General features: G+C 39.4%; 1 protein-coding gene across 1 annotated transcript in view; it reads right to left on the bottom strand.

Moving 5' to 3' along the window:
- atp11b (ATPase phospholipid transporting 11B) overlaps positions 1-12,657 on the bottom strand; it is a 56,201-nt gene that overhangs the window by 10,523 nt on the left and 33,021 nt on the right. Inside the window, exons 25-28 of the mRNA XM_069679311.1 lie at positions 11,621-11,759; positions 8,342-8,407; positions 7,411-7,514; positions 6,250-6,415 (exon numbers count right to left, since the gene is read on the bottom strand). Coding sequence (XP_069535412.1) covers positions 6,250-6,415; positions 7,411-7,514; positions 8,342-8,407; positions 11,621-11,759 — 475 coding nt within the window. The remainder of the gene's footprint in view (positions 1-6,249; positions 6,416-7,410; positions 7,515-8,341; positions 8,408-11,620; positions 11,760-12,657) is intronic.

The following is a 12,657-nucleotide window of genomic DNA, read 5'->3' as shown; positions in this document are numbered from 1 at the left end:
TAGCAAGGTCCATAGAAGAAACCATTACATTTTGGAGCATATCCAGATCTGACTTTTAAAAAAGTGAAGGTTTGGACCTTATTGAATTCCTCTAATTTTGGACATATATCATGACGTACTGGTTGCGCTTGCAGATTTGCATATTAGAGATCTAAATCCTGCACGATTGGCGGAGGTGTGCACTGCCTCCAAGGTTTGTTTTGTCATCCTATAGACCTAATACAAGACAAAGAGACCGCTTTACAGTGGATATGTTTTCAGTGCTGCATATTTACTACCCAGCAGATTACCCAGTCAGTTAGTAAGCAAGCTGTCAGTCAGTCAGCGAGTCAGTCCAGGCTGCACTGTAGGAGGGGGGCAGTATATTTAACTTCTGACCCTCCCTCTACAGTGTGCTCTACACTTACACATACAGTATATACAGACCAAATCAATGCTGGTCCCTTTTTTAAAGCCCAACAAAAGTGACCGTCACAAAAATCTTAAACATAGCAATAAATTGAGAGCATCTTTTTGGCCTACAAAGCAAATAAGAACAGCTGCCTCATGCTTTTTAAAACAAGATGCCAAAGTGCAGCCGAGGTCTTATTCCCCCGCGACAGATCTGAGCCTCTTTTTAATTGGGACTGGGAGATAATCATAAATCACTGCCTGAGATGAGCTCCTTCAGTTTATCTGAGTGGGTTGATGAGGTCACTGGAGGAGGGCTTTAATTTCTTACAAAAAGCAGAGACAATTGAACACATTGGTGAGCAGGCTGGTGTACGCTCAGAAAAGATGTAAAATTGAGCAACAAATGAGCAGAAAGAAGCTGAAGGCACAAGAAAGATGTCTCGAGGGAAACTGATCCTTCTAGTGCAGATAAGAGCAAATCTGTTAGCATCCAAACCAATTAACCTGCTGGTGAATCTATCAGAGCTTCAGAGTAGGAAAACAACGGAAAACCCAGGAGAGCCCTGTGGGTTCTGTTGTGATTACCTCCCTCTAATCTAATTAGGAAAAGAAGCCTCTGAATGTCACTGGAAATCTTTCAACAGAAGTGAAAAACTGCATTATACAGCACATTAGCCACTGACTGCACGCTCTGTTTTTGAGCGCAGTAAGAGCATCTTGTGTACTTCTACGGATTCAAACACAATTTACTCAAACTGAGGAAACAGGATCTGTTTTGCATAATGCGTTTGGTGCCCTTCCTTCAGTCTGCAGTTTGTTTCTGCTCATTGAGTTAGTGGGATGGGACCTGCATTGCCAACATCATTAGTCACTTGGAACAGACACTCGGCTGCCAGGTTTAAGATACACTTTGCCAAAACTACAGCAATTAACCTACAGTTTGAGGGTCAACTTGTTCAGGTTTTGTTGAAACTGTTTTTGAGTTGCTTCTATTGATATAAACGATGGGACAAAATATATTTTTAACATCTGTCAGTGTGATGCAGTACAATTCAACAGCAACACAAACTACAGCCACCAAAATGACCGTGAAGTAATCTCTAAAACAGTTTTTGTTTTTAAAAGTAATCAGTTAAAGGGGGGTATTATGCTAATTTAAAGCTTCATGTTTCATTCCGTAATACCTGTGGAGTAGCTTAGCATAATTTGTAGTTAATAAAACTCTGTGCATGCCCTCATGCAGCCTCTGCCTGAAACGACTCAGTCCGCCCCCAGTCAGGTCTGTCCCTTTAAGAAACCCCTCTCCTACAAGCCCACTTTCTTCTGATTGGCCAGCTCTTCGAAGTCTGCAGAGGCTGCACTTTGTGTCATCAGAAAAACTTGTCTGAAACCTGGCGTTCACAGCCGCCTGCAGACTGAGCTGAGAAGCCTGGGAATTACTCCAACATACTTTTACCTACTGAAACTTCACCCACGTTTAGTCTGGACATCCAACACTGTAACATTATATGTATATGTCTTAAAATGTGCATAATACCCCCTCTTTAAGGTCAGGTTATTGTATTAGACTGCATTAGTTTTAACAATGTGTATATACTGGCGTTTCATTCTAATGTAAAGTGCTATAAACATTAACAGTCGACTTAACATGCCATATTGCTGTATGGATAAAGCTTCGTATGCAATATTAGCCTTGGAAAGATATAAACTATACTGTAGCTTAAGTTTATTGTTTGGTCTATAAAATATATTATGAAAACAAATATTGCAATGTCCCACTCTCAAAAGGCAATATGTTAAAATTGCTTGTTTTATCAGAGCAGCAGCTTAATAAAAACAAATATTGAATTTTCTATCACTTAAGACAACATAAGCCCCCAATCTAACCCCCATCAATTATTCTTCTAGTTTCTTATTAATAGTTCTTCTAGTTTCTATTCGATATTCTTGTACAGCTAAGATATAACACTATAAAACTACACATTTCTCAAATTAAAACTATTATAATCTTAAAATTGCTCATTATGTCAAGAAATAACCGTCGAAGACCAAAAACTGTTTATAGCTTTTGGTCTTCTCCCCTCAACAAAAGACCTCACGCTACTGTTTCTTTTCCCCTTGCAGGCTGCTTATGGTGATCACTCAGTCATCACTCAAAGATAACACAGCCGTCTGTCATGCTTGTAACAGGACAGCATCATGCTGCTGTACGAGACAGCCCAGACCAGTCCAAGAGTCTGCCATGCAGCTGCAGATGGCTGTCAGTCTTGTTCCGTGAGTCTGCAAAAACCATGCAGCATACAACTCTGAAGTGATAAGGGGGCCTCAAGTGGTGACTCCAGTTGGAAGGCGTATGGGTGGGTATATTTCAAGAGGACAGCTCATGCTAGAGATTAAAGTGGTGGTTTGATGGGCTGCACCATGCGACTCGATAAATATGAGTGTGGCATGCCAGATAAGCTGAGGCTAGGAGGCGTGTCTGGACTAATGCAGATGCAGGATGTAAGGTCCCTGTGTCTTATCACTGATGTCAAGGTTAAAGAACATTCCAAGCTAATTCAATCATTCATTCATTCATTCATAGGTCTGTTCATGCAGCGATGGGAGTAATGACAGTAAAGTGCTGTGACAGGCAGGAGGGGTGAAGGTCTCAGAATACGTAATCTTATTTCAGCGCCTTTAAATGCAACACATGCAGCAGCTGACATGCTTGATGTCACATTCCTTTGCATTATCTCTAACTTATTTATCACGGAGAATGCTGATTGGCTTGTCGCAGGCATGCAGTCACAGACATGACACAAACGACGCTGTCCCAACTTTAACAACACACATCTCGGCACTCAGTGTACTGCCAGTGTTGGAAACAGGCCTCAAAGGGGCTAAATCAAGTCCAGACCCTGGAAGGAACATTCCAGTATTCTTTCAATAATAGTAAACAGGAGTGCTTGTTTCATAAAGCAATGTTTCTACTTTTCAGAGGCGGTCCATGTCATGGTGTAAACTACTCATATATCAGAAAGTTTAAGAGGTTTTAAGACATTAGAAAGAAGAAATTACATTTTGCACCATTAATGGTTAATGTTTAATGTGCAATTTCTCGATTCCCATTGTCTGGGGAAATCTTAGGGCGAAAGAGCAATATGACTACTGCAATTTTCAAATCGCAGGAGGCGCAATATTTGTTAAAGGTAAAATGTGTCTCAAAATACCATTTTACTTAAATATTGTGCAGCAGAGACGTTCTGGCCTACACATCATATACACAGACATGAGTATCAAATATCTTAGTTTGGTGCAGATCCCCGCAAAAATCACACCATAATCATTTGAATATGTTTTTCAGTGAAAATGAGAATAATGATGTTTAAAAATGATCATTCCCTTTAATATCGCAAATCATGTCGAAATAACAATATACGGCTCACATTGTTTCTTCATCATTCAGCCCTAATTGGTTACGTAGATTTGATAAGACAAGTGTGCAACATGCTTATTTTAGTATCATATTCTTATATTTAAGGAATGAACATGCCACGCAATGGAAAAGATTAGTAAAATGTAGAAAATGTAAACCTCTAAAAACGTAATCAATCACCGATTTTATAAATTGTGACACCTTAATGCCAATATTCATGTATATAGACAAATGCAAAATGTTGCTTAAGGTGTTGATAAAGGTAAGAAATCAAAAACGCAAGGCTCCTGCTGTGGTTTATAAAAGTGCTAAATTGTTTGCAATAGGTATTTTCAAAATACTGGAAGTGAAGTTACATTAGAAGGAGCAGCATCTTTGCAGGGTAGCCGGAGAAGGCATTGTAGGTCGTCACTGACAAATACAGAAACATTGCTTTTGAATAAATCACTCCTGGGATACTTGTGTAAATTTAATTGATTATTGTACGTAATTCAAGCCCGAGGCTGAATCCGTCTCGGCTCCACTACCTAATTTTGCCCAGCTGGCTCTTGGCTCTGGACAGAGGCTGCAGAGCGATGAAGTCATCACCTATCGCCACACGGTTGGAATACATCTACGCCGGAGGGAATAACAGGAAGAGTGGAGGAAGAACACATACAGACACACAGAGAGGTTAGAGGTCAAGCATACTGAATCCACTTTCAGAATCTTGCTTACACACACCAAGACAAAACAGGAGGACAAGGTTAGAGCAGAAACAACAAACACACCATAGGATCGGAAAAGGCTGTTCGTTTTTTTCCCCTGAGAAACAAGAGGAGCGTTTTAAAAAGAGGGAAGTATAAACAGTCTCAAGCTGGACGAATCAATACGGTAACAGTGGTGGTCTGCTCAGAGGTGACCATGCAGACTGTGTGTTTGTGTATGTGTGTGCTGGATCAAGAGGAAGTCAAGCAGTGTGTGTGTGTGCAACCAAACACCATGCTGTTCCTGTAAAGAAGTGGGTAACTCGTGGCCACAGAGAAAATAATGAACTATTTAAACAATGTGACCACACAGAACATTTCCCCCTCCGTCTAGTGTTACGGTGACATTTCATTTATTTTTCTCCCTCCAGGCTTCTGTCACATACAGGAAATATAATTTCTATTTTTGTGATACAAGTAGGAATAAGTCATAAATCTTTTTGCACTACACACAAGACAGTTTAACTACTGAAATGTGTTTGGTCTTACCTATGTCATTTCATTACTTTTAATGAGTTTTACTTTTGGGCCTTGGCCAACAGGCATAATAGAAAAACCCCAAACAACAGTATGTGGGGTTATGTTACATCTGCGGCAACGAACAAGCGAGTGTTCAATTTGTCCTTTTGTTTAACTTAAGTTTCTGAAGATGCAATTTTGCTGCAAACAAACTTTTTGTTTCTAATTTATGATAAATAAAAAATTGTCTTCCATTCATGATCTGATTTATTTCTCTTATCTTGTATTACAGCCTTTTTTAATCATCTTTTATTACACAGCTGTGTTAAATGCTTGTTTCTGATTGGTTAATCACGGCATTCCGAGGTCTGTTATTTCTCTATAACAGACCGCTGTTATGAAGAACAGACTGTTGCTAGGGTTGCGGCTCTAATCACAAAATCCAGAGGACTAACTGTGATCAGATCAATACGCCTAAAGAAGTCCGGTAAATCTGAAGTCGGTCTGTTTACAGAGGGGGGAAAAAATAGACAAATTGACTATGGTTGCTATGGACGCAGCTCTAAATGTGAATGTAACGGACTATATTTTAAATGGAAAACGGAAATATAATCATTTCCAAATCAATATTATGGGTCAAATTATTGATTCCGTAAGTAAAAAGCTGTGTAATAAGTGGGATGCATAGTGAGCAGGTTGTCATCGTGGAGGAACCCCGACAGGGTGCGCAGGACCCCGACACGAAACGGAGGGGTCTAGTCTCACCTCCGTGATAACAACCTGCTCACTATACATTAACCTTGACATAATCTCGACAAAAAGTATCCTTCATTGGCTTTGGTCACTAAAATAATGCAAGTAACAGCTTGTGAGTGGATCCTGCTCAGACATCCTGGATTACCAAAAGCAAAGTCCTATCAAGAGCAGAGATAAAGAAAGACAAATTACAGAAGAAAAAAATATTTAAGTTATGACTGCGTGGACATGCAGGCCACTACAGTTGTGTAGGTGCCACTGCACCTTGGATTCAAGCCAAAAGGAAAAGGCCTCGGTCATAAACACATAAAGGCTGACTGAGCCCCTTTCAATCCCAGCCAATTTGAAATAAAATACCTGTAGCCCCACTTTGTACCAGAGAAAGTGCAATCCACTTTAGAGGAATGAATGGACTTCTTTATAAAAGTCTTTGCTGATCACACATTCTTACTTTCCGCCCCCTCCTCCCCATGTTACCTGACTCTTCTGTGTGCTGGTGGGCTGCAGATGTCGGTAGAAGACCTTCTTCACTACATCGGGAAAGAGGCAAGTTATGACGATGATGATGATGGCGAACCAGGCCGATCCGCTGGACAGCAGCTGCACGAATACAAAGTACATGTCCTGGGTGTGGAGGAACGGCCTGGAGGGAGAGAGGAAGGACAGGATGGTTACAAACTGCAGAGGACACAGGATAGATAGATTTTAATGCTTTTCATCCAACGTGTAAGGAATCAACAAGTAATGGCTTAGCTAAATTAGAATCAGAGCTGACTGGAGGTAATTGGCTTAGTCCTGGAGACACAGCTTAAGCTTTTGAAAACAACAATAGAGGAGGGCAGCCAGGCACGGCTCTCTTCACTGTGATTTCAGGCCTCATTTGCAGTCGGCTTCTTTAAATGGTTCTCTGACACCACAGAATTAAATTACATCTGAAGATGTCAAGGCACAAATTCGCGACCAATATGATAAGGATGGCTCCTACCAGTCTGTGAGATTACTGGACTATGGGAGCGAGTAAAGCTTGATCTGATATATACAGTACATTACAAGATATTTAAGGGATAATGATGGTGTACATTATAAGACATTTCTGGATGAGTTGGAGGTCAGATCTGTCTGATGTAGCTGCTTCCCAGTTGTCATGTTCTCCCAATACATTAAAAGAGAAGTTCCTCATAGCTGTAATTAGATGTTCCATAAATTGTCAGTGGAGGCTTCAACTGTTATGGTCGCTAATTTTAGATAAGGGCTACTAAAGATGATTCTTATATTGCCTCAATAGTTTAACTGCAAAGTGACATGATCGATAAATCTGGGTTAAATCAGCCTGGTCCATCCCCACCCTCAGCATCCTATTATATACTCTATACTAAATATTTCTTTGTTTGCTATTAACATAGGAATGTATTACTAGAATTAAAGGATGTAGAAGAACGTTATCTGATAATGTGACTCTCTTCTTCTTCTCTCTGTGAACCTGCTGCATGAGCACTCGGCATGTATTTTCCTACTGTAGGGATTATTTCAGAGGTGCAATATCCGGCCTATGCATAAGATTAAGCAGAGAGACCATGTTACACCATTGCAAAGCATTTATTTATTATAAAAGAATAGTTTCGAGGAAAAACTTCTTACCAAATAATGCCTCCGTAGAAGAGGGAGAAGATGAAGTAGAAGGCGATCGAACCCCAGGTCACAAAATGGTTCATCCAGGTCCAGAAATGAGTCTCTAAAGCAAGCTGTCATTACACACACGGACACACACGCAGCAGGGGGAGAAAAGAAAACGAGGTGTAAAACACTGAGATGGGGACAGGTAAGGTATCTATCAACCGCAGCAATCTGTCTCTGCGCTGTAAAAACGATCTTGACCCCGACCTGTGACAAATGTACTCCTGTTAATGGCCTCTGACATCATCCTCATACTTCATAACATACTGTATTTCATATAGGGGCTGTGGCTATACAAGTGTTAGCTATACAACTTATTTTTCTTAAGTCATTTGTGACAAGGACTCAAAACCAGCCTTCCAAAAACATGTTACTGATATGTTCAACTTCAATTGTTAAAGAAAACAGCCCGAACCCTAAACAACAAGACAACGTGTTTACGACCAGCCAAAGATTTAAGGTCTGATATTCAATTAGCTTTAACATTTTATTTGTTTATATGCCAAAGTTTAATACCTGATTCTTGAGCTTTCTATGTGCTTGATTTTTTTTCACCAGTCGCTCATTTATGTTTGGCTGATTTAGTTTAGGTGTCACATATAATCATGCAGGGTGTAATCCAAAAGAAATTATGCACGAAAATAAAATTGAAATACAAATAAAGAATAGAAGTAAGTTACTAACAATGGTAACAGTATTTTTTGCAGGGCATGTAAGATAAATGTTTCATTTCTGAAAAGGCAGCTTCAAACCCTCCTGACACTAACATTAAACTGTCTCATTTTTACGGAATAAAATAAAGGATAAGCTTATCATCCACAAGAAAAATAACTGGAAGTTGTGTGGAATAAAAATAATAATGTGGCTAAAACCAAACAGATTTGGTGTAATTTACCTTTAATGTGACTGTGATGACCATGACAGTAAAGACCAGCGTTCCAAAGGTCCAGTTTCCAAACATCTGTAAAGAGATATATCACTGTTAACACACTGTATCACTGTAAACTGTACATTATAACAATATACAACAATATAACAACATGGTAAATTCAGTGTACGGTTGATGTGTTTATATGCAACTTTTATAGCGTGCCTTTTTCCAGTTGTCTTCACTAATAAAAGTTATAAACATAATGTTCCTCCACTTTGCTCAGCTCTATGAAGTTAATATCAGGTTGAAAAATCATTCAAATATAAACATAAAATTACTTTTATACTTTTGGCATTTGACTATGATGAAAAATGGACACCAAAAACATTAGTGGCTGTATTTACAGGCTACAGCTCTAAATAAAAGTTGGGAGTCAGTGTTGGTCAGACAAGGTGAGCACTGTCATGTTTCAGTTGTGAAACAGACAGAAAACTTCTAAAGGCCAGCGACCTGAGTTAACACCCTGGGTGGTGTTTCGTTGGCTGTAATGAGACCTTGCCCTCCGACAGTTTGACGACCGTCGGGGGCTCCACCACTGCAATGAGAATCACTCTACTTATAGGCTGAGAGCAGAGGGGGGCATTGTTTTGTTGGCAGCCAATTCAGGACCCTGCTGGAGTCCAAACACTGGAAACCAACAGTGAGAGCACTATGATGTATCCAAAGAGACACTAAGGGGAGAAGAGAACAACTCTGGGCGCCTAAATGGTATTTTAAAAGTTGTATTTTATTTCTGCCTCAATTAAATAACACAAGTTTTAACCACAGTGTTTTTTTTAGAACTCCAAAACAGAAAGCACATTTTGCCAGAGGAGATGCCAGATGTTGGAGACAGTGAGGATCTCAAGAGGCCAATCACTGGCATGTATTTTGGGGGTGCCCAGTAATAAGGCTTTCACGAGGCACTAGAAAGCATAACACTGGTCTGCTCTTGCAATTTTTCACATTATTTTTAGGAAGAGCTGATTTTCAGACCTGATAAATCTGTTTGGTACATTTTGATCTCTGCTTGTAAAAAAGGGAGGACAAGGCGCTGGTTGCCTCCCACGTCTCCAGAAACATGCATCTGTGAAGGTTCTCATCCAGGTCATGGTAATCCTAAACCTAATCCAAAAGGCAACTGGACTTGGTTGAAGTTCTTGAAGATGTTTCACCTCTCATCCGAAGGGCTTCTTAAGTTCCTAAACTGACTGGTGGACGGAGCTAGAAAACCTACATAGGCTTATATTTCTAGCTCCGTCCACCAGTCAGTTTAGAACTGAAGAAGCCTTTCGGATGAGAGGTAAAACATCTTCAATTTTCCAGAAACGTGTTTATTAAATGCTGGACCAAGTGGGTCAAATATGTGAGACCCTTACAGTCTGATTTCATGGAGGTACTGAATGAATAACTTTGTAATATTGTGTTTTGTTGTATTTTTTTTTGTTTGTTTTCATAAAATGATTGTATTTTTGCTTTTGTCTTTTCCTTTTTGTTCTCTCAAGTCTTCCCCTACTTATTACTCTATATGCACACTTAACCTCTCCCAAACTGTACAAAGTTCCTAAAATCTGAAAAATGTGTGGATGGCAGGGGAACTAAAACTGCTTTGTATTGATATATTGTAATTTATATACTGTCTTCCCAAAATAAAGAATTAAAAAATAAAAAATTGGCATAATCATACTGAATTTCTGAATTCATAATGACGTTAATGGATGCCTAAGGGGGTGGCATAAATTATCTCTGCATCATCCTATGGACCAAACTGCAGTTATAACCACACTAAACCATTTTGAGTGCCCTGAAAATTGATCTACATAAAAAATGTATCATCTTTTTTATTATAAAACATACATTTGAAGCTTGTGTGCAATGATTTTTTGGTTATGATATCTTAAAGCTCCTGTGAGGAGTTTTTCACTGGTTATGAAACACACTGAAATTAATTCTGATGACTCTGTATGATCTACAAAAGCAAACCAGACCATCAGCGACAAGATTGATTATTTCTATATAGTTATTTTTAATGCCCGAAACCTTTGGCGGAGGGTAGGTGTCAGACGAAGCGATCAACTGCACGCTGCCTTTGTTTACATTTTACAGGACAAAAATTTTAAGTGAGTGATACATGTGACTGTTAAAGAAAGCAGGATGAGATTTCTTGTTGAAAACCACCACTTCAGCATGTACAGGACAAAATCACCAGCGATAAGAGGTACCGCTTTGTCCACAGGGGGCGCCAAAATCAACACAAACTGAAAGTTCCTCACAGGAGCTTTAAAGTGTTTCAGAAAAGAAACTGAAAATGTTTGATGTCATCGGAGAGTTAATTATATATTAATCACATGCGAGGCATGGAAATGAGAGTAGAAATGCACAATTAATTCAAGATAAAATGAAGGAATAAAAACTGATTAAAATCTGCCAGAATGATCAGGGCTCAATGAGTCGTTGCATGATTTATGACTGCCATGATTCTGCTCATTTCCGTGTTTAGAAGGAGAAACTAAATTTGCAGCATAGAGCAAGATGTCTCTTAAATTAGGACAAATGTACATAAATTATAGAGCATAGGTACGGAATTGTATCTTCTTTATATGATCATTAGCAAGAGAAAAATACGTTGAGCAATTATCCTGATAGTCTTCTCATTAACCCCCCAAAGAGACATGCATTCGACTGTAGAGCAGACTCTTACCAGCTGCCTGTTAGCTCGCAAGATCTGAAGACATGCACAGCGTGAAGGCAGAAGAGGAAAACAGTAATCAACAAAAGATAGAAGAAAAAGTCAAGCGAGAGGGCGCAATAAGAGTGCTTTCTCAAATACCAAACTTCAAACAGAGACAGACGGCAGAGAGATGCAGCAGGAAAGAAAATAGAAGAAATCAGATTTGGTGAAGGAGCAGAGACACAGAAAAGGTTAGATTACTCAAATATCAGTTACTCATAGAAAAGTGAATGACACACATGCTGGCACAGCAAGAGGAAAACACAGACTGTAAAAGAGGCTGTTAGATAAAAGACATAATGGAAAGAGAAAGAGCAAGATTAATGGTAGGAGTGAGTGAAGAAGGACCAGCAGGCAACCAGCCCCATCAATAACAATAACTCATCATAACACTCACACAAACACACTGCTGCTGTTCTGCTTTTCTTCTAACCTATTATTCATTTAATATCCTTACAAACTCCAATCAGCAGGTTGATTTCTTTTGTACAGAAAATGAATGCACAATAAGTGATACACAGAGAAGGACACACCTGTCCATTGCCCATAAGTGTGGTGTCTTCTCCCATCAGGATGTAGGATCCGAAGAAGAAGACGAAGGCGTGACAGAAGCCCAGCAGAGTCCAGTACAGGAACGTCCGGAAAGACAGCAGAGAGTTCTTGCTGATGTCCCTGCGATACAAAATATTTTATGATTTCTTTGAGGAAATACATCAAAGCACACTTTAATGTCCCACTGTGATAAATAAGTGAATAGTTGGTCAGCTTGATTCAGAAAGAAAGTTTCATACACATTTCACCAAATAGTATACCGATGGAAACTTGTTATGCTTGATCTGACTTTAAAATGCTTCTAAAAACTAGGGGTGCATAATGTCAAAATTGTGCATGAATAGGGTGTTTAAAGCAGGAAATAAAATGAATTTGCTTTTATGACGTTTTACTGTCTAAATTAATGGCATTAGGGGTGCTGAAAAAATGTATTCATATCAGAATTTAAATTCTTAAATTCTACAATTCTGAATCGATTTGAAACTGCAAAAATCGAAAAGTAAATGTTTATCATCAGCCTGTTTGCGCACGAAAAACCCGCTGCATGCATTGTGTGCTGTGCACCAGGCTTGGTGTACACAGCTCCAGCAAGGAGTGTGACTGTCCGGGCTAGTCAGTAGCGCGGCTAATGTTAGCTAGCTCTCGGCGTCGGTAATGTACGGGGGAAGCCTTCACTAATGGCGACATAATAGTTCTTGCCTTCGATGTGTGGACCTCGCGAGCCACCTTGTCATTCGTGACACATTTAACTGTGCTTGAATGTCATATAAGAATTTGCCTGTGGTTTTCTTAGCACACAGCAGACTGGAGTAAATCCTGAAATAAGCACCCCTTGTAACAAATAGGGCACTGATTGTGAATGGGGAAATGGTTTGAATCGAATCGTGAACTTAAGAATCGAAATCGAATTGCATTGTGAGATATTGATTCACACCCCTAGAGGACATACAGATTTATGAAAAACACGAAAACTGACCCAACAGCTTTCAAAAAAAACAAAACAGTAATTGCTAATCCC

This window comes from Semicossyphus pulcher, unplaced genomic scaffold (genome assembly GCF_022749685.1).
Source record: "Semicossyphus pulcher isolate SPU_LCO1_2020_fin unplaced genomic scaffold, fSemPul1.0.p SCAF_4, whole genome shotgun sequence".
Classification (NCBI taxonomy): domain Eukaryota; kingdom Metazoa; phylum Chordata; class Actinopteri; order Labriformes; family Labridae; genus Semicossyphus; species Semicossyphus pulcher.
Note: the sequence above shows the minus strand (reverse complement) of the source record. Positions and strands in the feature narration are given on the sequence as shown.